The sequence below is a fragment of the Chelonoidis abingdonii genome, chromosome 3 (assembly GCF_003597395.2).
Source record: "Chelonoidis abingdonii isolate Lonesome George chromosome 3, CheloAbing_2.0, whole genome shotgun sequence".
NCBI classification, from domain to species: Eukaryota; Metazoa; Chordata; order Testudines; family Testudinidae; genus Chelonoidis; species Chelonoidis abingdonii.
Genome location: NC_133771.1, coordinates 203,210,527 through 203,236,802, shown reverse-complemented (window position 1 = coordinate 203,236,802; position 26,276 = coordinate 203,210,527). Strand labels below are relative to the sequence as shown.

General features: G+C 41.6%; 1 protein-coding gene across 12 annotated transcripts in view; it reads left to right on the top strand.

Moving 5' to 3' along the window:
- Nucleotides 1–26,276, top strand: part of EHBP1 (EH domain binding protein 1) — a 337,395-nt gene that overhangs the window by 274,357 nt on the left and 36,762 nt on the right. For 5 of the 12 annotated variants that reach the window (XM_032763264.2, XM_032763261.2, XM_032763259.2 and 2 more), the window contains 5 exons: nucleotides 4,610–4,717; nucleotides 15,165–15,292; nucleotides 17,922–18,060; nucleotides 18,212–18,318; nucleotides 21,539–21,662. In XM_032763264.2, the coding sequence (XP_032619155.1) occupies nucleotides 4,610–4,717; nucleotides 15,165–15,292; nucleotides 17,922–18,060; nucleotides 18,212–18,318; nucleotides 21,539–21,662 (606 nt within the window). The remainder of the gene's footprint in view (nucleotides 1–4,609; nucleotides 4,718–15,164; nucleotides 15,293–17,921; nucleotides 18,061–18,211; nucleotides 18,319–21,538; nucleotides 21,663–26,276) is intronic. The other 7 variants (XM_032763265.2, XM_032763260.2, XM_032763258.2 and 4 more) reach the window with 3 other exon arrangements.

The window sequence follows — 26,276 nt, the reverse complement described above, 5'->3', positions numbered from 1 at the left end:
CTTGAAATATTTGATTTCTACCTTCTGTCTTCCTTTTCTTCTCCACTTTGCTTTCTTTGTCAGTGTTCATACTCTCCGAACTGCATTCCATAATCTTAAAGCCAATTCCGTACCTGACAGCCGTGTGAATATAGCGTCACAGTGACAGCTATGGAGACTAAAGACCTGTCCTTGTCTCCAGAGCAAGTACAGTATAGGCAGCAGTAGTGCAAGCTTGCTCACACTTCCCCTGCTAATCTGGCTCAATCAGGGCTGGCCATCTGTGTGGGTGCCATGGTCAGGGGGTCACCATCTAAGTGCCACAAGCTGGCAGGCCTGCCGGAGCAGGGGTGAATGCACATAAGTCCAGCGTTGGAGCCCCTGGTCAACTGGGGAGAGGGGGGACAGATGATGCCAATGAAGCTTCCAGCCTGGCAGGGAGGTGCAGCCAGCAAGGCTAGGCCCTGCGGAGCCAGGGAACCAGCTACTGTGTCCCCCCATGCACCTCCTCTCCTCCTGCTAGGTGGTTAGGGAGTTGTGTGGCCCAAGGAGCCCCCGGGGCTCAGAAACTCCTCCCTGTGCAGCCCGGCTGGGCTCCAGGACCGGAAGCTGTCCTCATGCTCTGTGCTCCCCACTGCTGTTCTCAGACTCAAAGAAAGGGCGCTAAAATAGAGCTTTGCCCAGGGCACCATTTTCCCTAAGGCCAGCCCTGGGCTCAAACCTGACAAAAACCTTGTCTGCACAAGAAAATTGTACCAATTTGATTAATCAGTTTAGAAACTGATACCATTAGTTTAGACATTGATGTAGTTAAATTGGTGTCACTCCCTTTTGTGTAGATGCTCTTAAATCAGTTCAAGAGTACCTTATGTCAATCTAGCTTAAGACGGTATGGAATCAACTTAAGCTAAATTGATATAAGGTATTTTTAAACTGAAATAAGAGTGTCCCCACAAGGGTGTTTCACCATTTTAATTAAATCATTTTCTAAACTGATTGAGTTAAATTGGTATAATTTTCTCCTTTAAGTGAGGCCTTTAGAGGTATGGGGTAAGAGGATAATTCAGGCTCCTTGTCCAGACCTGACAACAAGAGTGTCAAGTGTTTGGTGATTTTTGTGCCACAACTCACCTATGTCTGGTGTTTTTTACCTCTCTTGTGCCTCTGGCTTACCCTTGTTTCTTCTTTGAAAACCTTTGTTTGTCTACATTTCTTGTTTTTAACCTAATGTATTTCTTGATGGATGGTATACATAGCTTTGTGTTGACTGTATTTTAAATACCTTTGAACAATTTTAATTTTCCTTCTGGGTTCTTTTCTTCCATTGCTTTAGCCTAGCACCTCCCACATTCTTCCAAGATTCCTTATGCTGAAATTCTTACTTTTTTCCATTTTTCTCTCTTCAGTCCAAACTTAAAACTTCAAATAAAACAAAAAACAATCTCCATATTCAAAATAGCTCAAATGTAAACAGGGTCAGAAAGTGTATATTGTGGCATCCTTAATGCTTCCTTAAATACTCCAACCGCTCTCCCACAATTAGATCATTACTAATAACATTATCTCTGGCACACCTGATACTCCCTTACCTAGTTCCTCACCTAAGGACCAATAATATTGCTTTTACCCACCTTCCATATAGCTGCAACTCAATGTGCATCTTCCACCAAGAGTATTTTTCAGGATCATCCAGTCCCTAGAATCATAGAACCATAGAGTTAGAAGTGACCGCAACAGTCATCTAGTCTAACTCCCCTGCCAAGATGCAGGATTTGCTGTGTCTAAACCATCCAAGATGGATGGCTATCCAGCCATCTTTTGAAAACCTCCAGTGAAGAAGCTTCCACAACCTCCTGAGGCAGTCTATTCCATTGTCCTGCTGTTCATACAGTTAGGACTTTTTTTCCTGAGATTTAATCTAAATCTGTTCTGTAGTTTGAACCCATTGTCTCTTGTACCACCCTCTGTGGCAAGAGAGACCAACTTTTCTTTTTCTTTTGTATGGCACCCTTTCAAGTATCTGAAGACTGTTATCATATCCCCCCATAATCTTCTCTTTTCCAAATTAAGCATATCCAGTTCCTTCAGTCTTTGCTCATATGGCTTGCATTCCATCCCTTGTATCCTCTTTGTCACTTGCTTCTGGATCCTCTCCAGTTCCTCTACATCCTTTCTGTACATTGGTGACCAAAATTGGACACAGCTCTCAGGTGAGGCCTAACCAACGCCGAGTAGAGGGGTGCTGTCACCTCCCATGACTTGCATGCTGTGCTTCTGTTAATGCAACCAAAAATTGCATTTGCTTTTTTTGCAACAGCATCTCATTGCTGATTCATGCTGAGGTGGTGATCTACAACTCCCAGATCCTTCTCAGCAGTGCTGCTGCCACGCCAGTTTTCCCCTATTCTATATTTGTGCATTTGGTTTTTCTTCCCTAAGTGCAGCACTTTACATTTGTCTTTGCTGAATTTCATTTTGTTGTCTGTAGACCAGTTCTGCAGTTTATCAAGATCCCTCTGAATTTCAGCTCTATCCTCCAAAGTATTGGCAACCTCCCCCTAGCTTAGTGTCATCTGCAAATTTGATCAGTATGCTTTCTATTCTTAAATCCAGGTCATTAATAAAGATGTTAAATCCAGAACAGATCTCCCTCCAATCTGACCTCATTCCATAACTAGTTACTCTTTGTTTATGGTTGTTTAACTAGTTATATATCCACTTAATGGTAGTTCTGTTGAGCCCTCATTTCTCTAGTTTATTTATTAGAATGTCATGTAGATGTGCTGGTGAACGAGCCCTTGATGGCATGGCTGATGTGATTAGGTCCTGAAAATTTATGTGCATCTCCTTCATGGTCTTCTTCCCCCAGTCTTTCCTATACTTTTTTCCTTAAAGACTCACACAGAGAGAACTCACAAAAGAGTTGCCCCCACCTTTTAATCCCCTTCTTTCCCTAGCCCACCCTAATCAAATCTTCTATTAGAGTTATCCAACACATCTTCCTCTGCACACCCCATTTCATCATCTACATCGCAGAACTCCTGACTTTATTTATTGACACAGGTGAACTGGTTGCTGATGTATTTCAAAATGCTTTGCTCCTCTTCATTGTAGCAAGAGCCACACTTGGAATGAGCAAAGCTGCACAAAGAACGTTAGCAACTGTATTGGATGGATCGACAATCTAAAGAGGAAGTAAGATTGCAACTGATGTAGAAGGAAGAGTTGCAGCAAAAAAAAAAAAAATAGGGAGGCTTGAAGCATGTGAATTACAGTGATTGTAAAGATGAGCAGGTGGACAAAATAAACAGCTGTGTTCTGTATGCCTCCATGGAAAGCTTAAGTTCTGTTGTCAATAGACATGGACCTGAGTTGCAGGATCTGTACATGCCCAAAGTTCAGGGGTTTGGTTTAGCCTACTACAGAGCTAGGGGTTAGGCTTAAAAGTTCTGATCCAGATCCAAACGTCACAAAAATGGGGAGATGTTCAAGGTTAAGGTTTGGAGTCTAGGCGGTTGCTAACTACTATATTTAGACTCTTCTACGTTTGCTTGAGTTGGAAATGTATCAAAGCAAATTTTCACTAACCTGTGTGACTTCCAATTTTAAGTAATAGTTATTCTCCAATACTGCCATTTTCCCATGTTTCTTCTAATTGTCTCCAACTTCCCTTCATATGAAAGCCATCCTCTTTCCCTTTCTGATCTCTAAATACCCCTCAGTCCATTTCTCATGTATATACATGCCAAACAGCAAACGGCTTTGCTTGAAGAAACTAGAAATTATTAAATAAAATGTTGCTAAACATTTTGAAGGTGTTACCCAGCTTTTACTGACTTACTTTTAATGTTACTTATTTTAATTTCATTGTACATGCAGTATATGGTCTCTCAGTAAAATAAGGAAAGTAGGAGTCATGACTTTTCATGAATTCTGTTCCTGGCTCGGGCACCTGCTCATTGCTTGACCTTCCTTAAGTCACCTACCCTTTCTATGCCTTGGTTTTACCTATCTACAAAATGAGGATAATAGTGTCTACCTACTTCATGGGAATGTTATGGGGCTTATTTAATTCATGTTTGTAGACTGCTTTGAGATGCCCAATGGAAGGCCCCCATGGAAGTACAAAGTATAATGAAGATTATTTATTAAAACTCTGCATTCCTTGCCAACTGGCCTCACCATTCAGACTGGTGCTGTGACAGAGCAGTAGGTGTCTACTTGTAAGGATGGTTCTCACAATGTGTTACTGTATCAAAGATCAGCCATAATGATGAGGTGATCCACAGGTAACCTGTTAGAATGCTGAAGGGTTTAAGAAAAAGAATTATAACTTGTGTGTTCTTTGACATTGGTTAGACATCCAGCCCAATTGAAGATTGTACCTGAGGCCAGATTCTGCCCTGATTACATCCATTGCACCTCCAGTATGTGTATATACTGAATTGCATCAATTTAAAAATATACTTATTAGTGAAAACTGGGAAATCTCCCTGCAGATCGATTTCGTTACTTCAGTTTGCATTTCTTGCCATAGTGATGCTCAACTGTCACTAAACCACTAATGTTTTTACTGGGATGGTGCATGAACAAGACAAAGTACTAATGTTAATGCTACATGTTCCTACAGATGAGGATGTTAATACTGAGATAAATACTAATGAGGAGATTCCTGAATGCTCTATTACAGAAGGTGGAGATGAATTTACTAACCTAGAAAATGACCTTGATTCTACTGGTAATTTAAATAATGGCTGTTTTGTGTATTTTGCATGACTAACACTTCATCATCAGTGTCAATGTGTCTTTTATCTGTTCAGTAATGTTAGCCTGGCTGTGTGTCTTTTTTCAAATCCTTTTAACCCTTAAGTTCATTTCATTTTCCTGAATTATTTACTTACATATTTATTATTGCTTCAAATTTAAGATCAACAACAAAAGAAATATTTCATATAATGATGGATTCCAACGTGTGTTCCTCTTGGGAGATAAGGTGTGATTACACTAACTGCACCAGCCAAGCCATGCAGGTTTTTGTGTTCACAAGTCTGTAGCGGGATTACATTTCAAGGGGTTGGGTGTGTGTTTTTTTTTTTGTTTGTTTTTTTTACTGGTCACTGTTCATTTCTTTATGTATTATGTATTTGTGCTCAGATTATGGAGCACAAATTCTGTTCAGACTTACACCCTGTGCAGTCCCATTGAGTTCCTCCCAGTGGGGTTGTATGAGGTGTAAACCGACACAGAATTGGCCGTAGGTGGTTTACAAAGTTAAAACAACAGTTTTTTCTATACCAAATTTTAAAATCATCAATATTATTAGAATGACCTGTACGTGACCACTTTGCATGCTTGCCAAATAGTAGTAATATGTAAGGATGATAACCTCTTATTGGAATTTTAAACCACGGAAGCTTGAGTTCAGATTCCTTCACTGACACAACTGTGTGACAATATTTACCCCTGGGGATAGTCTCTCAGGTAACTAGAAGCCGGGTTTTTAAAGATATTTGGATGTCTAAAAATTCAGATAAGCACATAATGGAATTTTCCAAAGCCTCTTAGTCAGTCAGGCACCTAACTTGCTTAGGCACTTTTGAAAATCTCACAGCATCCGCATACTTGTCTAAACAGCTCTCTGATCCTGCAGTGCTATAGATCCATTGGAGGGGCTTATGCTCTGTCCACCCTGCCTGCTGCCAGGATAGGAGGAAAAAGGAGCGTGGTCAGTGCACCCCTTTGCTATGGTACACCACATGGCTGCTTTTTTGGTTTCGTGTGGCCCCATTACAAGTTGGCTTAAGTTAGAGCAGCCCAGAGAAGTATGGCATGCATGGAGCAGCACCAGGAACAAAGGCATGCTAGGGAGAGCTTTTAGCCATCCTGTGACTGAGGGCTTGTCTACCTGGTGGGGTAAGGCACTGTCTGGGTGTGTGATTTCTAAACTGCGCTAATGTGTTGTGCATTAATTTGTCCATGTAGACCCTGCTTGTGTGCACTAAAGGTTCCCTAGGACATTTTAACATAATACTGTTTCAAACAGCATTATACTAAAGCACATCAGCAAGGTCTACACAGAGCAATGAACATGCAACACATGGATCACCCATAATGCACATTACCCCACCATGTAGACAAGTCCTCACGTTCTGTCTACACTAGCTAGACCCATGGATCTGGCCCATTGTATACTAAATCAAACTGCTTTACTTTATATGTGGCTCTTTGTACACTAAATTGATGAAGATCTATATATCACTTTGTTTACAATGGTTGCATATGTCAGTTGATCATGTCTTGGATGAGGTAAATTGTGTGTTTGGAGCTGCAGCAACAAATGATGAAATACGTCAATTTGGAATAGCACTCAGAGCAGGCTAATTTGTAGGCCTAATAAGTTTGAATCACGTCATTTATTATTTCTGCTTTGATATTTTCTGTGCAGAAAATGTATTGAATATTTCTAGTGTTAGGGTTAAACTGATGTTTAAAAGATTCATGGATTTTAAGGCTAAAAGAAACTACTGTGGTCATCTAGTCTGACTGCGTGAAATAGAAGCCTATGAAAAGATTTTCCAGTAAATATTGGTACTTCGAGATATGTCCCTGTGGGTGCTCCATTGTAGGTGCACTTGCATCCCTGCGCTGCTGATCAAAGAGCTTCAGTAGCAGTGTCCATTGCGCCTGTACATGCACTGTCCCCCCTCATGCTGTGCCATGAGGCTAGTCAGCGTGCACAGGCTAACTCCCCTCAGTTCCTTCTCAACCGCCCTGGCTAGATACAGAGCCGGTAGCAGTCTGTTAAGACTATTGTTCCCCTGTTTGCTTCTCAGTCAGATAGTTTTCCCAGTGATAGTTCTAGTTGTAGTCTAGATGTAATTCTTCTGTTCTTTTTCTGGCCTTTTTCCCCCTGGGGAACCTTCCCCTTATCGGGAAATGCCCAGCACCTGGGCTTCAGGAAGCGCTGCACCTGCAACAAGGCGGTCCCGGTCGCAGATAAGCGCTCTGTGTACCTTCTGCCAGCAGCTCCAGTCGAAATCCTGCAAAGACAGAGAGTTCCACCAGAAAATCATCATCTTTGAGGCAACTTTCCAACCTCAATCTCCTGGCGGATGTGAACCTTCCCCATAATCTTTGACATCTAAGAGAAGTGCGTCGAAGAAGTAGGCCTGGGACCCCTCTCACAAGTTCTCTAAGTAACCCCAGAGATAGCTGCAAACAATTGCCATCTCACTTGGTATCCTCAGCACCACGACCATCTCAGTCTGGCGTCCATACCTCACAATGGCCATCGGCTCCCGGTACTGCTAACAGGCCCACAGAACCTATGGGCATGGGCACCAAGTCTTCTTATCCCTTGGTACTGAGTAAGCACTCTAAGAAGACAGTCCTGGTACATGAGTTGGCCTCAGCACTGCCAGCAGCAGTTCACCCAGCACCAAAGAGACCAGTGCAGACTAGGTCTCCACAGCCCCCGCTCCCGACAGCAGCACGTTCTGCACTGGCACAGAATTCCACCAAATCAGAGACCTCAGCATACATTGTGGCACCGAGCTTTTACCAGACACGGAGGATATTCCTGCAGCCATGCCATGCCCCTCTACAAACAGAGAAAAACTCTTGAGTGCCTGCTGACTAGGATGATCCAAGGAATGGGAAACCTGTCTTATGTAAAGGAGACTCAAAAGAGCTTGGCTTGTTGAGCCTCTAACCAAAAGAAGGTTCAGGAGGGATATGATTGCTCTTTATAAATACATCAGAGGGATAAATATTAGGGAGGGAGAGCCAATTATTTAAGCTTAGTACCAATGTGGACACACAAGAACAAATGGCTATAAACTGGACACTAGGAAGTTTAGACTTGAAATTAGATGAAGGTTTCTAACCATTAGAGGAGTGAAGTTCTGGATAGCAGCCTTCCAAGGGGTGTAGTGGGGCAAAAGAACCTATCTGGCTTTCAGACTAAGCTTGATAAGTTTATGGAGGGATAGTATGATGGGATAGCCTAATTTTGGCAATTAATTGGCTTTATAATGGTATTTGTGTGTATATATATTATACCATTTTTGTAGGGTTCTCTTACAGTCAGCTTGGCCCCTTTAAAATATGTGACTGCTTATAAAAATTCAGCCATGTACTCATTGAATTTCTTTAAAAACATACAAATAAATCCCTTCTTTTCAGTAGGCCAGATGCCATGATAATCAGATGGGTTTCATTTCCTTTCAGTCTTTCAAATAAATGTTGTTCCTGATTGTTTAAAATTCTGAATCAGATAAATGTTGTATTATCTGTTTTAAAGGTGGTAGTATTATTCAGCTTCTGCATTTAACCGAGCATCTCTCTGGAGGCACTGAGATACCAGTGGCTCCTCAATTAAGCATGGAGGCTGCTTTTAGTCTCTAGCCTGTAAACCAAGCCAAATTGCTAGAGAGATCCAGTAGGTATCAAAATAGCATTTGGCCCTGTAATGAGGTATACTGGCCCTTTTAAGAGGGGGCCCAGAGGACCCTGTTCCAAGGAATTTCACAGAATCACAGATTATTAGGGTTGGAAGGGACATCAAGAGATCATCTAGTCCAATCCCCTGCTCAAAGCAGGACCAATCCCCAAATCCCTAAATGGCCCCCTCAAGGATTGAACTCACAACCCTGGGTTTAGCAGGCCAATGCTCAAACCACTGAGCTATCCCTTCCCCCCACCTGTGAGTACTTCCACCAGGCCCTGTGCCACCAGAATGGCCATATTGGAACCTTTGGGTGGCACACTGAGAGCCTGCTTCTCGAGCTTCAAGCCTCGCCTGAGAACCTCCAGGTACACACCCTTGGCCACAGCATCCAGGGCCTTGGAACTGCTCCAGGAGATAGAGGAACAGGAAGCTGGTCCTGAGGAGGAAATAACACTAAAGACCATGTCCTCCTCTTCTCTGGACAAAACCATCATGCCTCCCCAACCATTTCTGGCAGACAAGTTCCATCTTTTCCAAGAGCTGGCGAAGAGGGTGGCGGACACCCTCCACATACCACTAGAGGAGGTCAAGGACACCCACTATCAGCTTCTTGATATTCTCCACTTTTCATCCTCATCAAAGATTGCCTTCCTAATAAATGAAGCCATTTTATACCTGGCAAAAACAGTGTGCAAAACCCCAGCATTGGTGGTGCCAAATTGCAAATGTGTTGGCAAAAAATGTTATATCCTCAGCAAGGAATCAGAATTCCTCTCTTCCCACCCTCCACATAATTCCATCATTGTGGACACTGTCAATTCCCGTGTCTGACAACACCAGTCCAAAGCTATGCCCTATGACAGGAATTGGAAGCATCTTGATCTTTTCAGTAGAAAGGCGTATTCCTCGTCACCTTACACTTCCATATTGCCAACTGTCAGGTGCTCATGGCCAAATACGATTGCACAAATTATAATAAACTTAATGATTTTATTGAAAAACTGCCAGATGTACATTGGAAATCCTTCTAGGCCATCATACAGGAAGGGCAACTAGTGGCAAAAACATTACTACAATTGGCCTTTGACTCCGCCAATAGATCAGCAAGGTCCATCTCAATGGCGGTGGTGCTGTGATGGGCGTCATGACTTCACTTGTTGGGATTGCTGAAAGAGGTTCAGTTTACAGTGTAAGATCTTCCCTTCAAGGGCACAAAGCTCTTTGCCGAAAAGACCAACACCTCCCTTCATACGCTGAAGGATTTCAGGGCTACCATCAGGTTGCTGGGAATCTATACACCCGGGCAAGAGAGACAATTTAGTTCTCGATCCTAGCATAGGTGATATGCAGCTCAATACAAACCTCAGCGCCATTACAAGCAACAAAGAAAGAAAGGGATATTCCCAAAATGCAAGCTGTCGGGCCCACAACCTTCATCCCAACCCCCTGTATCTAAGTTCCACTTTTGATGGGCAGGTTGAGGCACCACAAGACCACCTCCCCAACTGATATAACCAACATCATTGTACACCTGTTTGGTTACCGACTGGCAACGTTTTGCAGTGCCTAGGAATGCATAACATCAGACCAATGGGTCTTAAATATCGTCCCTTCCAGGTACTCCATCCATTTCACCTGCCTACCCCCTACACAACACCCTTCCCCATCCCTCTTGAAAGACTCTTTTCACTGAAGTTTACTGCTACAGGAGTAGGTTAGGAGCTATAGAACATCTATGAGGCAAGGGATTCTACTCTAATGCCCCTAAGGAAGGGAGGTTGGAGACCCCTATTGGACCTCAGAGCTTTCAACAAGTTTGTCAAGGCTCAGAAGTACAAGATGGTCACCTTATCAATGATCATTCCAGCCTTGGAACTGGTAGACTGTTTTTTTATTCTTGACCTCCAAGACGTCTGTTTTCACATCTTGATCCTACTAACTCACAGACGATTTCCCAGGTTCACTCTGGGACATGATCATTACCAATACAGAGTCCTCCCCTTCGAGCTCTCATCAACCTTGAGAGTATTTTCCAAAATTCTCTCAGTGGTAGCTACTCATTTACACTCACAAAGGATAATGATTTACCCATACCCGGACGATTATATCCTTAGAACCGAATCTCTCAAGGAGGCTCACCAAGTCACTGATACTACAATACGCTTGTTCACAGAACTGGGTCTACAGATCAACAACCAGAAGTCAACACGCACTGCAGAGCAACACCTGGAATTCATACGGGCTGACCTGAACACCCTACAGACTAAAGCCCTCCTAACCTCCAACAAAGATTCCTATCCCTGGTTTCACTCATAGACAATGTTCAATGCAACCCACAAGTACCAGCCAGGCTCCACCTCCAACTCTTAGGATATACGGCAGCGGGCATGGCAGTGATACCGCATGCCAGACTCCACATGTGATGCCTCCAACAGTGGTTCAGTTCGGTTTACAGACCAAATAGGGACAGGTTGGACAAACCCCTATCAGGATCAGAAACTCCTTAGATTGGTGGAAGGATCTGGCCAATGTGTGCAAAAGGATCCCCTTCTTGCAGACATCACCATCGTCGCTCCTTAGCACCAATGCATCATACACAGGGCAGGGCATGCATTTAAATGGCCTCTTGACACAAGGCAAATGGTCGCCTGCAGAGATATCCCTCCACATCAATCTCCTTGAGTTGAGAGCGGTCAAGAACACCTGTGTCCACTTCCTCCCGCTGATTGCAGGATCATACACAAAGATCTTAAGAGACAATATAGCATACATGTACTACATTAATGGGTCAGGGGGATCAGGTCACCCTCCCTATGTGAGGAAGCAATGACATTATGGAACTGGTTCATCTCCCATGACATCACCCTGTCCACGGGTTTCCTCCCAGCACACGGAACTCAATAGTAGACAATCTCAGTTGTGAGTAGGAGATACATCCGTTTGTGCTCCACAACCTCGTCACATGATGGAGATCACCATCCATAGACCTATTTGCCACTTACCAGAACAAGAAATGTCCATGCTCCTGCTCCAGAGCGGGGATGGAAAAGCACACCCTGGGCAATGCCCTTCTTTTCCCATAAGATGGGGATCTTCCTTACATCTTCCCTCCATTTCCTCTGCTTCTGAAGGTCCTACTAAAAATAAAAAGGAACGGCACTCATGTCATTCTGGTCTCTCCTACCTGGCCAAGACAGACCTTGGACCCTTGCTTGGCACAGCTCGCAACATGCCCATCAATCTCCCTCCCAGCTATTCCGCACCTCCTCTCACAGGACAAAGGGCATAATCTGCATCCCAACCTGGGGATTCTCTCCCTCAAAGCATGGTTCCTCAGAGGTGGTTCCAGCAGCTAGAGAGCTCCTGCTCCAGGGAAGTACAAGAGGTTCTATTCCACAGTAAGAAGTCCTCCACATGACACACTTACCTGCAGAAATGGTCGAGGTTTCAGATTCAGTGCGTGTCCCAACAAATCTGACCAACATCCACGTCTCTTCCACACATCCTAGACCATGGTCTGACCCTTAAAAAGTCAGGACTATCCCTAGCTTTCTTAGGGTCCATCTAGCAGCTATCACAGCTTTTCACGAACCTGTAGAGGGGTACTCAGTGCTGTCAGACCCAACCACAAAATGTTTCCTCAAGGGTTCAATAAAATAAATGTGTGCAAAGGGATCCCCTTCTCGCAGACATCACTATCATCGCTCGTTAGCAACAATGCATCACATACAGGGCAAGGCATGCATTTAAATGGCCTCATGACACAAGGCAAATGATCGCCTGCAGAGATATCCCTCTACATCAATCTCCTCAAGTTGAGAGCGATCAAGAACACCTGTGTCCACTTGCTCCCGCTGAGCCTCAGCCTCCACTTCCTATCCCCATGTAAGATCTAAACCTGATATTGAAAGGGCTGACTTTTGACATCTATCTACTAAATCTTTTGATATCTATCAACAAAAATGGTGTTCTTGATAATGATTATCTCATCCAGAAGAATAGGAGAGATAGCAGCCCTAATGGCACATCCCTGCTACACAGTATTCTTTCCGGATTATGCTTAGGGCACATCCAAAATTCATCCCCAAGGTAACTGCTCTGTATCACGTGAATCAATTGATTCACCTTCCAGTCTTCTACCCCATGCCTCACCAAGGCAACAGGGAGGCTATACTTTATACCTGCGACATCAGGAGAGTCCTGGCCTTCTACCTTGACAGGATGAGGGCCTTCAGGAAGTTCCCTAGACCAGTGGTCCCCAAACTGTGGGGTGTGCCCCCTAAGGGGGCACAGAGGAACATTTGTGGGGCACAGTGGGGCCCAGGCCAGCCCCCAGGAGGTGGGGAGGGAGCAATCTGCCCCCAGCTCCATTCTGGCCCCAGCGGTCCAGCCCCATCTCCCAGCCCCACTCCTGGGCGGGGCTCTGCTTCCAACTGGGGCCCCTAGCTCCAGCTCCTGGCCCCAACTGTGGCCTCGCTTCTGGCCTAGGCCCCAGCTGCAGTGTCTGCCCCACTCCCACTGCAGCCTCGGGCCTTGACCACAGGCCTCCTCCCAGCCCCAGCCCCCAATCACAGCTCCCAGGGGGGCATGAATCAAGTAAGGGAGGGGTGGGGTAAAAAGTTTGGAGACCATTGTCCTAGACTTTCCTTCTCCATTGTGGAAAGGTCCAAGGACTCAGCAATATCAAACCAAAGGCTCACTAAGTGAGTTCCGAACCGCATCAGATAGTGCTACCAAATTAGCAACATGATCCTTCCATATTCAGTTTGTACACATGCCACAAGATCAATCTCATCCATCGCCTTCTTCAAGAATGGTCACTGTGGGTGCTCCATAATCCACCCACCTCCTCTCTACTTCGGAGTTCTTGTCAGTGACTCTGTGGCAGAGGAGGAATTGAGGGGGATTAGCCCATGCGTGCTGACTAGTCTCGTGGCACAGCATGAGGGGGGACAGCGCATGTGTGGCCCTAATGGAGCCTGCTACTGAAGTTCTCTGATCTGTAGCTCAGGGACACAAGCACACCTACAGTGGAGCACTCATAGGGACACATCTCGAAGAACCATATTATTGCACAAGATGAGTTACTTCTTTATGCTTGGGAGGAAAAGACAATTAGGAATTGATTATTTATGGTATGTCTCCTAACCTAGTGATTCTCCAACCTTTCTCTCTGTGGACCATTTTTGTAAGAGAGAGATCCTACTGGAGACAGATGGATGGGATGAACACGCAAAGGGTCCTTTCTATTTGAGATCTTCGGTGACTTGATTAATGAATTTGTTACCTGCTGAACTCTTCTTCTTTCCATAGAATTTTAGGCAGAATCCATAAATGAAGTAAAAGAAAACTGGTTTGAGAACTTTTTTTTAAAATATGGAAGTTGTTGATTTTAAATCCTGCATCAATATTTGTTACTGCCGCTACCATGTGCTGCATACACGTGAACATCTGTGTATTACAAATATTGCATGGTGTTTATGTATAAGCCAGTGTGTATGTGTGTGCACTCGTATGTTAGGCTAAATTATATGGCATCGATGTGCCAGAGAAGAGCGAAGCTGTCCTTCATCACACCCCGTCACATCATGTCTCTGTAGGAGGCAGGCAGAATATTTGGTTGTTAACTCCCCAGGAATATTTTGAGAAACAGGATGTCCAACATTGTTCATAGAACTCCAAGCCTTAGAAGGAGTGCGGTTAGGAAATTAATTTGACTACTCCTTCCTGCATTCTAGCTTGTGAGTACAGGACTGCAGTTTGGAGTGCAAGGTACATCTGTAGAACACGTGTAGGAAGTTCTGCAGTGTGTTCACCCCATGCACGACTTGCATGCATAATGCCTCCAGGTGATGCACCTTCTGCTCCCTACCAGTGTAACTGTAGCTCACAAAATTATAATATATTCTATTAACCTCTCTCTCTCAAATATGTGTGTGGTCATAGGTATGGCTGGGGTGGGGGGGTGTACGTGCACACACTACTCACATACAAAACACTATGTACTTTGCATGTGGTCAAATAAGCATTAATGGGAAGTGAAATATTGTACATATTAGCCCTGATGCAAGGTCCATAGGAATTTTTCCAGTGACTTCATTGGGGGTTTGGATGAGGCTTCTGAAGATTTTATTTTTTTATGGAGTAATAAAAGTATTTGATTTCACTCCTAATTCCATTATATTCCATAATTTATAACAAACATTACTAGAAAGATGACTTTGTTGTCACTCTGGTTTTAAAGTTGAGAAGCTGTGCCCAAGGAACCTTGTGTTAACCATTCAAGTTTACAAATAATATTAATTTATCAGAACCTAAAATATCTGATGAATTTTTAATATTCCATCTTAAAATAAATTCTTCTCTAGGAGTTTTTATATATCCAAAAGAGAAGCCAATGTATGTGTGTACTAGCTGAAAGGAACTTAACGTTTTGTGAAGTTCATGTGTTTATCATTCAGTACTTTATAACATAATACAAGCTGTACTTGATGGGACAGAACCAAGTTCTAACTTTCTTTAATGTATGTTTTTAAGAAAACTTGGAAGATGTTTGTATGTGTAACACATGCAGATCTAGTTCAATATGTGCTTTAAAGATCTTTTTCTTCTCAGTTTTCACTTTTTAGTTTAAAATGATAGTACTACAAATTCTATTAAACTGATACATTGTTGTAGCAACTCTCTCTCTCTCAAATGCCTCTCTCTCTGTTGTACATGGTATTTGCATATTTAGCAGAACAAAACAGTAAGTTGGTGGATTTGAAGCTGAAGAAGCTCCTAGAAGCTCAGCCACAGGTGGCAAATTCACTCTCCAGTGCTGCTCAGAAAGCTGTAACTGATAGCTCAGAGCAAGACATTAAGGTAAGTTTTGATTAATGCTTTTATCTCAGTACCTGTGTGTTCTGATTTCTGTTTTGTACTTTATGATGAGGAAAATAATTTCTTATCAAATCCATCACAGTAAGACATGCAGAGAATCTGCTGGGCAGTGCAACTGCAGAGTTTGCAGTGCAGTGGGGTTTTTCTACGTATCAATCAACACATTCTGTTTATATTATGATTTTTTTTAGCCATGCTATAGCTATAGCTATAACTGTAATTGGCTGGCATAATCGTGAGGTCTGTACAAACACCTCTAAATTCTTACTGTTCAGCTTACCACTTAAATCTGAAGTGAAGGCATAGGAAGAGTCAGTGGCAAAATTCTCATTGACTGCAGTGAGAGCAAAATTGGACACCACGTATTTTTCTTCCCTTTCAAGTCTCACCATCTGTTTTGCTCAACCAGAACTAGAATGTATTATGTTGTAAAAATATATAGAGGTCTGTGTAATCTGGTAGTGAGTGAGTCTGAGAAAAATGAATTTTAAGACAAGTATCTACGCTGCATGTTTTGTCAATCTTTAATGTATACCATTTTAACATAAGGTACATACCTATGAGTCTTCCATTTCATTTTCTTAATTAGGCCCTTTTATGTTGTTACAACTAAATAAAAAATACCCTGTGCATGCCATTAATATCTCTGTGAGCTCTGGGTCACTTCCAGTTGTGTATAACTTTTCACCCACCTGCAGACTGTGGGGACAGCACTGCTGACTGAAAGGATTTCCTTCCCCAGATACAGAGATGCTTTGAAGTCCCAAAACAATGACTTTCATTGCTTTTCCCTTACACTGTCGGTTCCTATAAATTGGTGATGAAAGTGTGTGGCAGCAGTAGAGGACTTTCGGTCTCTATCTTTGAACAAAAGGAAGCCTGGATCAAGTCTGATTTTTGCGTTCAATTTAGCTTTCTGCAGTGGATTTAATGCAAAATGAAGCTGGCCCAAGAATAATACAATGGATTGAAAAGGCTAACTGAATTAGTGGGCTTAGAGGAATACATTTGTAAAGTGGCAGAAGTCCCTAGTCATAAAAAGGTTTCTTAAAATGGGATTTACTTGCTAATCGCACTGATATTTTAGCATGTTGCCAGGCCTAAAAAATTAGCCTTGTTTGTTTATTTTGGTAAAGACTTCAGTTCAGACTTCAAATATCTATTGTCCTAACAACAGGAAGCCGCCTTTTATTTAAAACCAGAATCATAACAGCTCAAAAACATACATCTGGAAAAACATGCATCTAATGAGAGTGATACTTTTTTAAAGCTTAGTTCAATAAATGGCACACAGGCACCTTCATTAGGGCAATTTGATATCCGCTAACCTGATGAAAATGATGTTTCTTTATAAAAGCTTTTCTGTATTAATTGATTTTTTTAAGTTACTCCAACAAAAGGTGCAACTTAACAGCGTGCCTTTGTGTACGTCTTTTTAACAAAGAGTTTAAAAATGGTATTGCAAAGAATATATGGTGTCCATCTGTTCTCATGGAGCTTTCCGCATTGAGTTGGATTTGTGTTTTAATAAAATGCAGTTTACACGTTTATAAATGAGGCATTCTGTGTTTGTGGAAAAGGATAAACTGTTACCTTCCCTTGAGGATTCTGTATCCCAGGCCTCCTCGAGGCTAGAGAATAGGCCATTGGAGAACTCCCTCATTACTGATTGTCTCAATGCAGAGGAAGGGCAAAGTCTTGGTAGCTTTTGATAACCAGTTTCAGCATTCAGCAGGCTTAGCTATTAGTCATGCATCTTAGCCTTTCCCTATTTACTTTCAAAACACTTAATAAAAATAATAAAAGATTAGGTATAAAATGAAATATTTGTTTGGTACACAGCACCTCGGTATCTGCAGTTTCCACACATTGCAGTGGTTCAGTCTTCTGGGATATTTCATGTTGATAGAACCATTTGAATTTGTTACCAGTATTAACATAGGAAGCTCTGGAAAAGATAATTGTAGTTTCCTTAGCTGCAAAGGGCTTACTTACAAATCTGGCTTTGGAAAGTTATAGCTGATGAAATGCAGTTCAGTGGGATAGTATTATAATCCTACCTTTTAGCCTTCATCCAGCATTAGTGGTTTATCTCAATGGGCATAAAATTAGAAACTAGTTCTTCTTGTCATACAAGTCTGTGGGACTATACAAAACGATAGAATTCTTTACTGGGCAGAATTGTGAGGGAGAAAGACTAAAGGCAACATGCTTTTAAAGTGATTATAGATCATGTTTAGGAGTATACATTATGCAGGTTGGCACTAATGTATGCCATGCAGGACAAATTAAAGTTGTAAAAGAGTTATCTGTCATTTAAAATCCACATCACTGAAAGATATTCGTCATAGTTAACAGATCTTGCTGTTAAGTAATACAGAGTCCTGCCTGATGATGCCAAACAAACCAAAACCAGTCACCGCCAAAAAAAAGTTCATCACTCCACTTCTTTTTCAGCAGCTGATACTTTTATCCCACGCAAACAGCAATCTGAGTTGTGAAATTCTCTGCAAACCCTGCATTGTGTTCTGTCATTGAAACATACCTTTCCAATGTGTGATTTCACGTTTGTAAACAAAAGAATCTGTTGTATGTCTTGTTTTTCTGACAGAATGGAACAGAAGAACATCGTGCTGAGCGATTACAAAAAGCAACAGAACGTTTTAGAAATCCTGTTGTGTTCAGCAAGGACTCTACAGTCAGAAAAACTCAGCTCCAGTCTTTCAGTCAATATGTTGAGAACCGACCAGGTAGGAGAAAATATAAAACATGTTTTCTCATCTTATGATTTAATAATATTTAACAATAAATATATTAAAATTCTGATAATGTAAGTCCACATTTCAATACACAAATATCAAACTTTATAATAATTTTACATGTCTTTCCCCTTTTTTCAAGAGATGAAAAGGCAAAGATCAATACAGGAAGATACAAAGAGAGGAAATGAGGAGAAGGCAGCGATAACTGAAACTCAGAGGAAGCCATCAGAAGATGAAGTGCTTAATGTATATTAATTTTTTGTCTGGTTTCATGATTGCTGATAATTCCAAACTGTATGTGGAAATAGTGCCTTTATTTGTTAAAATGAGATGTTAGGGTTTTTTAGATGTCAATCTCCAGTGCATTCAAAGCAGAGTGAGAGGGGTGCGCTGTTGAATTAGTCTGCAGTGTGGTGATAATTGTCAGATAAAAAAAAATGAATTTTTCAGAGTTCCACAGCCCCAGCTTCCTTGAGACATTTCCATCAGGGCACTTCCCATAAAGAGATTCCAGTATTGATCTACCAGGAGGATTTTAATTATTACAATAGCAGATACCGCAGAGCTGCAGTTAGAGGGAAGAGTCACATGAGACTTGCTAGAATTTCTCAGCCAACCCATTTTGTTGGCTTGGGTTAATGGGTGTTCAACCTTTCCATTATCCAGATCAGCCGTGAATTACTAGCTGAATGATGTTTGCATTAATATAATATATATGGTAATTTCTTCACTTAATTAACGGGGAGGTTCAGCTCAGTAGGGGTATGGGCTGATCATGTGTAAAATTGATTTGTGAGGGAAATATTTGATAGACCGCAGGGAGAAAGCTGCTTTTGATGGACAGCTGCGGGACAGAAGCAGGAAGAACAAGTTTTAACCTGAATATTTTGACTGGAAGCACAGCATAGTCTTTGGTAATGGTCATATGTTGCTGTCCACAATTGGTCTAAATGCGTTCATTCTTTTTGCTGAAGCAATTCAGTGCCAGTTAGAGATTTTGTAATGCTTTGATACCTATAGTAAATCACCTAACTTCTTAACAATCTCTCAGCTACTTTATTAACATAGCTGTGCTTTAGCAAAGCTGGTAAGGTCTTCCTCAGTGAATTCACATTATACATGCAGATAATACACATGGAATATTTCATCGTGACACAGCATTTCTTTTCATCTTCTAATAGCATTGTGAACAATTCTGCATGCTGACATTAGTGACATTTTTATACTGTTTTCAATTAATTGTAGTTGAAAGGCAATATATTTCACATATCATACATCACTTCAACTCGCCCACACTAATTCTCTTGTTCATGTACTCCACTTGGAGGCTGTCTTTCCGTAATTGTGTTGTGGCTACGAGACAGGTGAAAAAAAGTTTCCTTTAGAACTGATGCTGTTTTCTGGTGTGACTGCAGTGTGTTGCAACAACGTGCCTATTTCACCAGGTGCCCAAGATCTTAAAGTTCCAGACTTGTTAATTATATAGTTGTGGGACTTATGCCATCCTCTCAGCCTTCACAGTGAATTTATCTTTATTTGCAGTAATATCTGGCTATAATGATTTTTATCTCTGTTGTACGATTGTGAAGCTGTACCGACTCTTTCAGCAATATTTACTGAGAAACAATTGAAAAAATTCAGTCCAATTACTTATGACTGACTAACTAATCCAGCAACAAGTTAGCCAGTGATAGGGAAATACAGATGAGAAAAGCGCCTGCATTTTCCCCTCCTATCCCCAAAGGATAATGGCTGTAGGTATATCCCTTTGCAAAGGACAAGAGGAATCTGAAAACAAGCCTCATCTGTATTAAGCTTCTCAACCTTAAAACTGTCTCAAAGAGCCTTGGGGAGAATTCCTGAAAGCTTATTGGTGATTATGAAGAAAATGTGGAGGAGGCATCCTGAAATAGTAGTATTTTCCTCCTAACTTCTTTTGCATAAATACCCCAACTATAATGTTTCAGCGCTGTGTAAGACCCCTTTTATGTCAGCCTCATCTATAGAAACATTTAGTTTGCAGCAAGATGGGATATGGATCTACCTCTTGCTAGCCTGTCACAGACTAACTGTCTGTGTGGACCCTGCTGACGTGTATTAATAGTTCATTAATGTACTTTGCGCAAGCCCTAGGCTCGCAAGAGGTAGATTCACACCCCAGCTTACCACATGTAGACGGGGCCTAAGAGAAAGTCCCAAATCAAAATAGTGCTCCAAAGGAAGTTGAACTCAATCTGGCCATATGAAAATAACTTTGGAGTACTGAATGACCACTCTCTACATCCTAGTGAGAGATCCAGCTACACCTCTACCTCGATATAACGCTGTCCATGGGAGCCAAAAAATCTTACTGCATTATAGGTGAAACCATGTTGTATCAAACTTGGCTTGATCCGCCGGAGTGCGCAGCCCCGCCCCCCAGAACGCTGCTTTACCGCATTATGTCCGAATTCGTGTTATATCGGTTCGCGCTATATCGGGGTAGAGGTGTATTTTGTAAGTCAGGTTTATTCACTGAGGATGTTTGTGGACATTTTGTGAGATTCATGAGGACCAGTATATATTGTCCTTCAAGACAGTGCTGAAACATGTAGGATACAGAGGACAGACTTGACTTTTTAGTGCTATATAACTTTTCTGGTATGAAAATGTTTTTAAGTGATTTATAAAGTCTACATACGGGGCTTCATTGCAGTTGAGGATTAATAAAACTGGGAAGGAGGAGATCTAGTGTGTAGTCCCATTGCATCGTAGAGACTGTGCAGTGGATTTTGATAGCACCTGTCAGGATAAGAATCAAGGCTACACTAATTACCAATACTTTTACAGATCATTGTTTGTCAGGGCAATAGCCTGCAGTAGGGGAGATCTGAAGAAGCATTACAGCCTATTCTGGTGTGCGTCATCAGTAGAATTGACACAGAGAAACTAGATGCAAAAAGAAAGGAAGTTTGTTTTTGTTTTTCTAATCCCAAAACCCACATTTTGCATTGTCACCAAGATGTTCTTGTGATGATTCTTTCTAAAAACACAACCCCTAAAAGTTAGCAGTTTAAAACAAAAACTGGATGTAACAGAAATCACACGTAACTTATCAATGTAAATAATAATATAAATAGTACCTTTGGATTATTGCTCCAGGTTTACTATCTTGTATATAACAACAGCTCTTACTTAGAAATAAATTATACAGAATTTAAAAAAATCAGGTCATTTAAAACTGCAAAATCAACATCTAGACACTAAAATATTCTCTAAGGAAACCATGCTTTTTAAAAACAAAAAAATAGTGCATCCAAATAATGATATTTGGCAAAATTGCAAGGTTTATAAAATGTAAGTGTTAGCTTTTTGGTAGTGAGCAGGATATTTGGTTGTTTAGGTAAGTGCCTTACTAAGTGTTTATGGAAAGGAAAAATGCAACTTACAAGTGATGTTTTTTCTTCTTGTTTGTTCTCTTTAACAGAAAGGGTTCAAAGACACCAGTCAGTACGTTGTAGGAGAATTGGCAGCACTAGAGAATGAGCAAAAGCAAATTGACACCCGTGCCGCGCTGGTGGAGAAGCGCCTTCGCTATCTCATGGACACAGGTACGGTGCCCAATTACACTGTAAACAGTTTTGGCAAATTGAGCGTTCACAAACTCTTATAGAGTTTTGAAAGTGTGAATCTTTGAAGCCTGAATGTTCAGCAAAACTGCCTTGAAAATAAAAAGGCTGCGATTTGCAGCCACCTCTCTGGGCCCTGGTGATAAGAGTGCCTTCATGGGAAGTGATAACTTACCCTGATACCGTGTGAGCCAGCACTATATTGAACAGTGTGCTCATCCATGCAGAGTTGGAATACACATCTGTGCCTCATTGATATGCCACTGCTTAAAAAAAAAAAAAAAAAAAAAAAAAGTAAGATCTTCACTGTGCTACTGATTCAGAGGAAAAAGAAAAAAAAAAAATTTGGCCAGCTAAAGCCATGTACTGCATGAAACAGAGCACGGTACATGGGGGAAGGCTCCATTGACGAGATCACTGAAATTTGAGAATATTATCTGGTTACTGATGCTGCACAATTTTTTATTTTTATTTTTTCTTTTCAAGAGAGCAGGTTTTTAAAAGTCTGTAATACTTTGTGTTGCAGGTGCAGTTGAAAGGATTAAAGTATATAGTCAGGTTTTTGTAAAATGCATTGTGGTTGCAAGTTCCCATCCGCAGTGAATGTTAGATTGGTATTAAATGCTGATTATCGTCATGGATGGGGAAGGTTTAAAAGCGTCGTGCCGTTTGGAACAAATAGTACTTCAGTATTTGAAAAATGAATAATACTTACTATAATTCAGAAAATACTGATCCTGCCTTAGGAAGATAACACTCTTGGGAAGAAAAGTTAATTGCCGCACATTATTTTGTGGTTAAGTTATCTTTATATATGTATACGATATTAATATAAATGTAAGGTCTGACTTTAACTTGGAAAGCAAGGTTTTGTTGGGGTAAACTAAAAATTCAGTCAGATGTTATTAATTTATACTGTTGTATAAAGATGAATAAACTAAATTTAGTACCATGGCATGAATTGGGGATGCAATATCTGTCCAAAATTGTAGGTTTTTTTTAAATCTGTTTATTATCTAACATACCTTTTGTTAGTTTTTTAATTTAAAAAAAATGTTCACACACAAAGAATCTGTCCCCCTATATGAGTGCACAAATTAGGACCCTGATCTGGCAGCAGTTCTGGGCTTTGTAAGTGCCTGGAGAGTCCTGTTTTATGTGATACTATAGAAATAATATATAAATGTGCCATCACACACCCTTGTGTGCATTCTGTTTGTGTGTAGGGGAGAGAAAGACAAAGATTATTTACTCAAAAAAACCTTATAGAATCAGAAAAGAGGCATCTTAAAACAATTCTTAAAAGGCAAGTGAACTCAGAGCATCTCCTCTGGACATGCACTGTTCGCATGCATGGTAGCCAGCTCTTTTAAATCTAATTGTTCCTAGTCCTTGTTTTTGTTGTTAATATTTTAAAAGTCATTTTTCCTACGTTTTGAAGTACAGAAATTGTTACTAGCTTCTTCAGGTCCTGGACATAGTGAAATGGACTTCTTAAGTCAAAATGAATATTTCTTTGTAAGTATGAGATGGCAAGTGTAGTATAGAGTGCATTTACATAGCAAAGGTGTATAGGGTTATAACTGGAATGCTGATGGGGCACCCTTACCTATAGGGCTACAAATGGTGCAACTATATTGAGAAACATTCTTTTTGGATTCTTGGCCTATTTTCATTTTGCTATCAAACTTCCTTACATAATGCAGTTCTATATTTACATAAATGATTTGGCTAGTGCAGGGTGACAATTCTGTATTTGCCTTCTCAGGATAGCAGCACAAATGCATGTGTGGGGGAAGGGGGAGGACACCTTTCAAGACGAGAGACTCTTGCCTGCACTTACCTTCATAGCCTTTAAAGCAGGGTTTTCAAACTTTTTCAAACTGTAGATCCCATCTCCCCTTCCAGTCATACAACATCCCTGGGGAAGCTACATAATTTGCCAACATAGACAAACAATATTAGGGAAATGTTTGTGGTGTTAACTGTCTTTAGTTAACTGTCTTTGTGGCGGGGGGGAAGCCACAATCTCCTTTTGCTCTTCTTTTAAAATTCTGCTCCATTGTGTTCTGTTCTGCCCTGCACATGCTTCCCTGCCACCTGTTCCTAGTATTGCCTCACTGCAGATTCTTCCCTACTGCGTGCTTCTCTTCTACCCCTCCTCCTGGAGCCTTCTGATGGTGTCTGGCAGCTCCAGTCCTGTTGGTGGCTCTGTCCAAAAGGGTGTCTCTGGTTTTCCTCACCCATTCCTCTTAATGGAGTGGCCCCTAATGGAAGCAGCTAGGCAGACTGCTCCTCTGCCTCGTTTCCAGCTTCTTTTACAGGTGTCCAGGCTTGTCTTTTTCAGTTTCTGAACGCCTACAAGAGAATCTGGAAACAAGAAAGAAGAGTGAGCACCAAATGACCAACCAGCATCCCATGGACCACCAGCAAGTGCTCTGTAGATCAAAACTTGAGAGCTGTTGCAGAAAAAATTACCACAACCTGATAGGGTACAAAATCCCTGTAGGGAAGCTGATTGTTGATCTTTTGTGGGCTGTGGAAATTCTATCCTAGCCACTGGTACACATTTTGAGAAAACAGGGTTGCCAATTCTCACCATTTCATTCTGTCTTGGTATTTGGTGTTTTTCTTAAAATCCTAGCTTCTAGATTCAAGAGATTGCATGAGAACCTCAGCTTTCATTTTTTAAAAAATGAGTCCCTAGCCCTCATGGCTGTGGGGAAAAGCTTGAAAACATGAAACAAGTGTCCCCTAAAGTTTCAGAACCAGAAGGCAAATAAAAATAACGCCACATTTGTTGTTGTTTTTTTTAAATATCATGATTGGGGGACAAGTATGATTTTTTTAATGCTTGGATTTGTCATTACAGGAGACACCTTAAGAGAGCAGAGTTAATGTAAACTCTGGGCATTGCAGCCCACAGGATTTTCTAGTAACTCTTCTGGTGGTTCTTCCAATGGAGAAAGTAGGGACATTGTTTCCCCATCCCCATTGTCTCTGCTACTGACTAGGCCTTCTACCCTTTTTCCATGAAGTTTGGCATTGTTCTTTATTAGGAGTCCTTCAGGAAGAGAGCTCTCTTTCCTCCTCCTCCTTTTAGGGAACAACGGTTTTATTTGGGACAGTTAGTGCTCTTTGTGGCCACCTGGCGATTCCTCGTCTTCCTACCTACAAGCTACATTTTATTGTTCAGCCAGGGAGAGACTGATTCAGGCTACCTCTTCTTTAAATATCCATTCTGGCTGATTAACATGCATTTGCCATTCATCTGCCTCCCATTCCTACACTTCAGGTCATTAAAGTGGAGGGATCAGTATGTTTCGCCAAGCAGCAGTCTCCGTGGCACATTTACTCTGGTTCAGTCAGATATGGTGACTGGGCCTTGGAGAGTGCAGGCTTTGGTGATTGTGGAAGAATTCATGGTTTTTACCAAAGGAGAACCACCCAGGGTTGATAAAGCATAGGCAATCTACCCATGGGTAGAATCCCAGCTCCTGGAAGCATGTGATTGTAATCTCAGTTCACTTTTTCTTTAGGGCTTGTCTACACTTACCAGAGGATCGATGCTGTGGTGATCGATGCATCGCAGTCAATTTAGTGGGTCTTCACTATTGACCGCCGATCACTCTCCCATCGACTCCTGTACTCCACCTTTATCAAGAAGAGTAAGGGGAGTCGATGGGAGAGCATCTCCCATCAACATCACAAAGTGTGGACCTCGTAGTAAGTAGATCTAAGCTATGTTTGAGTTACGCTGTTCACGTAACTCAAATTGCGTAGCTTAGATCGACTTTTCCCTTTAGTGTAGACAAGGCCTTAAAATGAAAGGTTTTGGCATCTATGTTGCGAAGAAAGGCTTGAAAATGTGACCTAAGGATATCCAGTACAATGATGTCCAAAACAATATTTCTGAGAAGTATGAACTGCCCCACTCCATTCAGCTGCATGGGGTGTTAACTGCCAAGCCAACGCCACACCCGCAGAGAATTCTGCGTGTGATAGAAAGAGGTATGCTTGCCCCACTCACCCAAGCAGATATACCCCAACTGCTAGGGTAAGAACTGGAGCAGGTGTCTCATGTGCTGCCATCACTGCATCTCCAGACAGAGGAAGGGGCTCTGCTACTTCTGAGGGGAAGGGGATGCCCCTGCTCTCTAGTGGGGTAGGGCTGCAAGGGTGGATTTACATGGCACCCAAGTCATGGTGCGTCTAGGATCCTGGATTTCATTAATCTGGCCCTGGAAGCACCCTTTCAGTATAGAGAGCAGAATCCCTGGCCCCTATCCAAGGGAAGCTAATGGAACTTCCAACAGCCAGGGAGGAAATTTGGAGAGGATAGGGTCTTGCATTTATTATCAGCTGCTCACAGTTTGACTAATAACACTTTTCTGGGGTGTGTTAAAAATAAAAGTAATTAAAATTACAGGTGACTGACTTATATTTGAATCTAAGTAGTCAAGTGCTCATTAACGTTTTGTAATTTATATCATTGGTTTGGTGTCCATGTTTCCTGTATTAGCAATATTTACTCTTTGCACTTAAAATGAAAAGGTAATCTGACCTTATTCCAGTGAAATATAGTTTAATGGTACA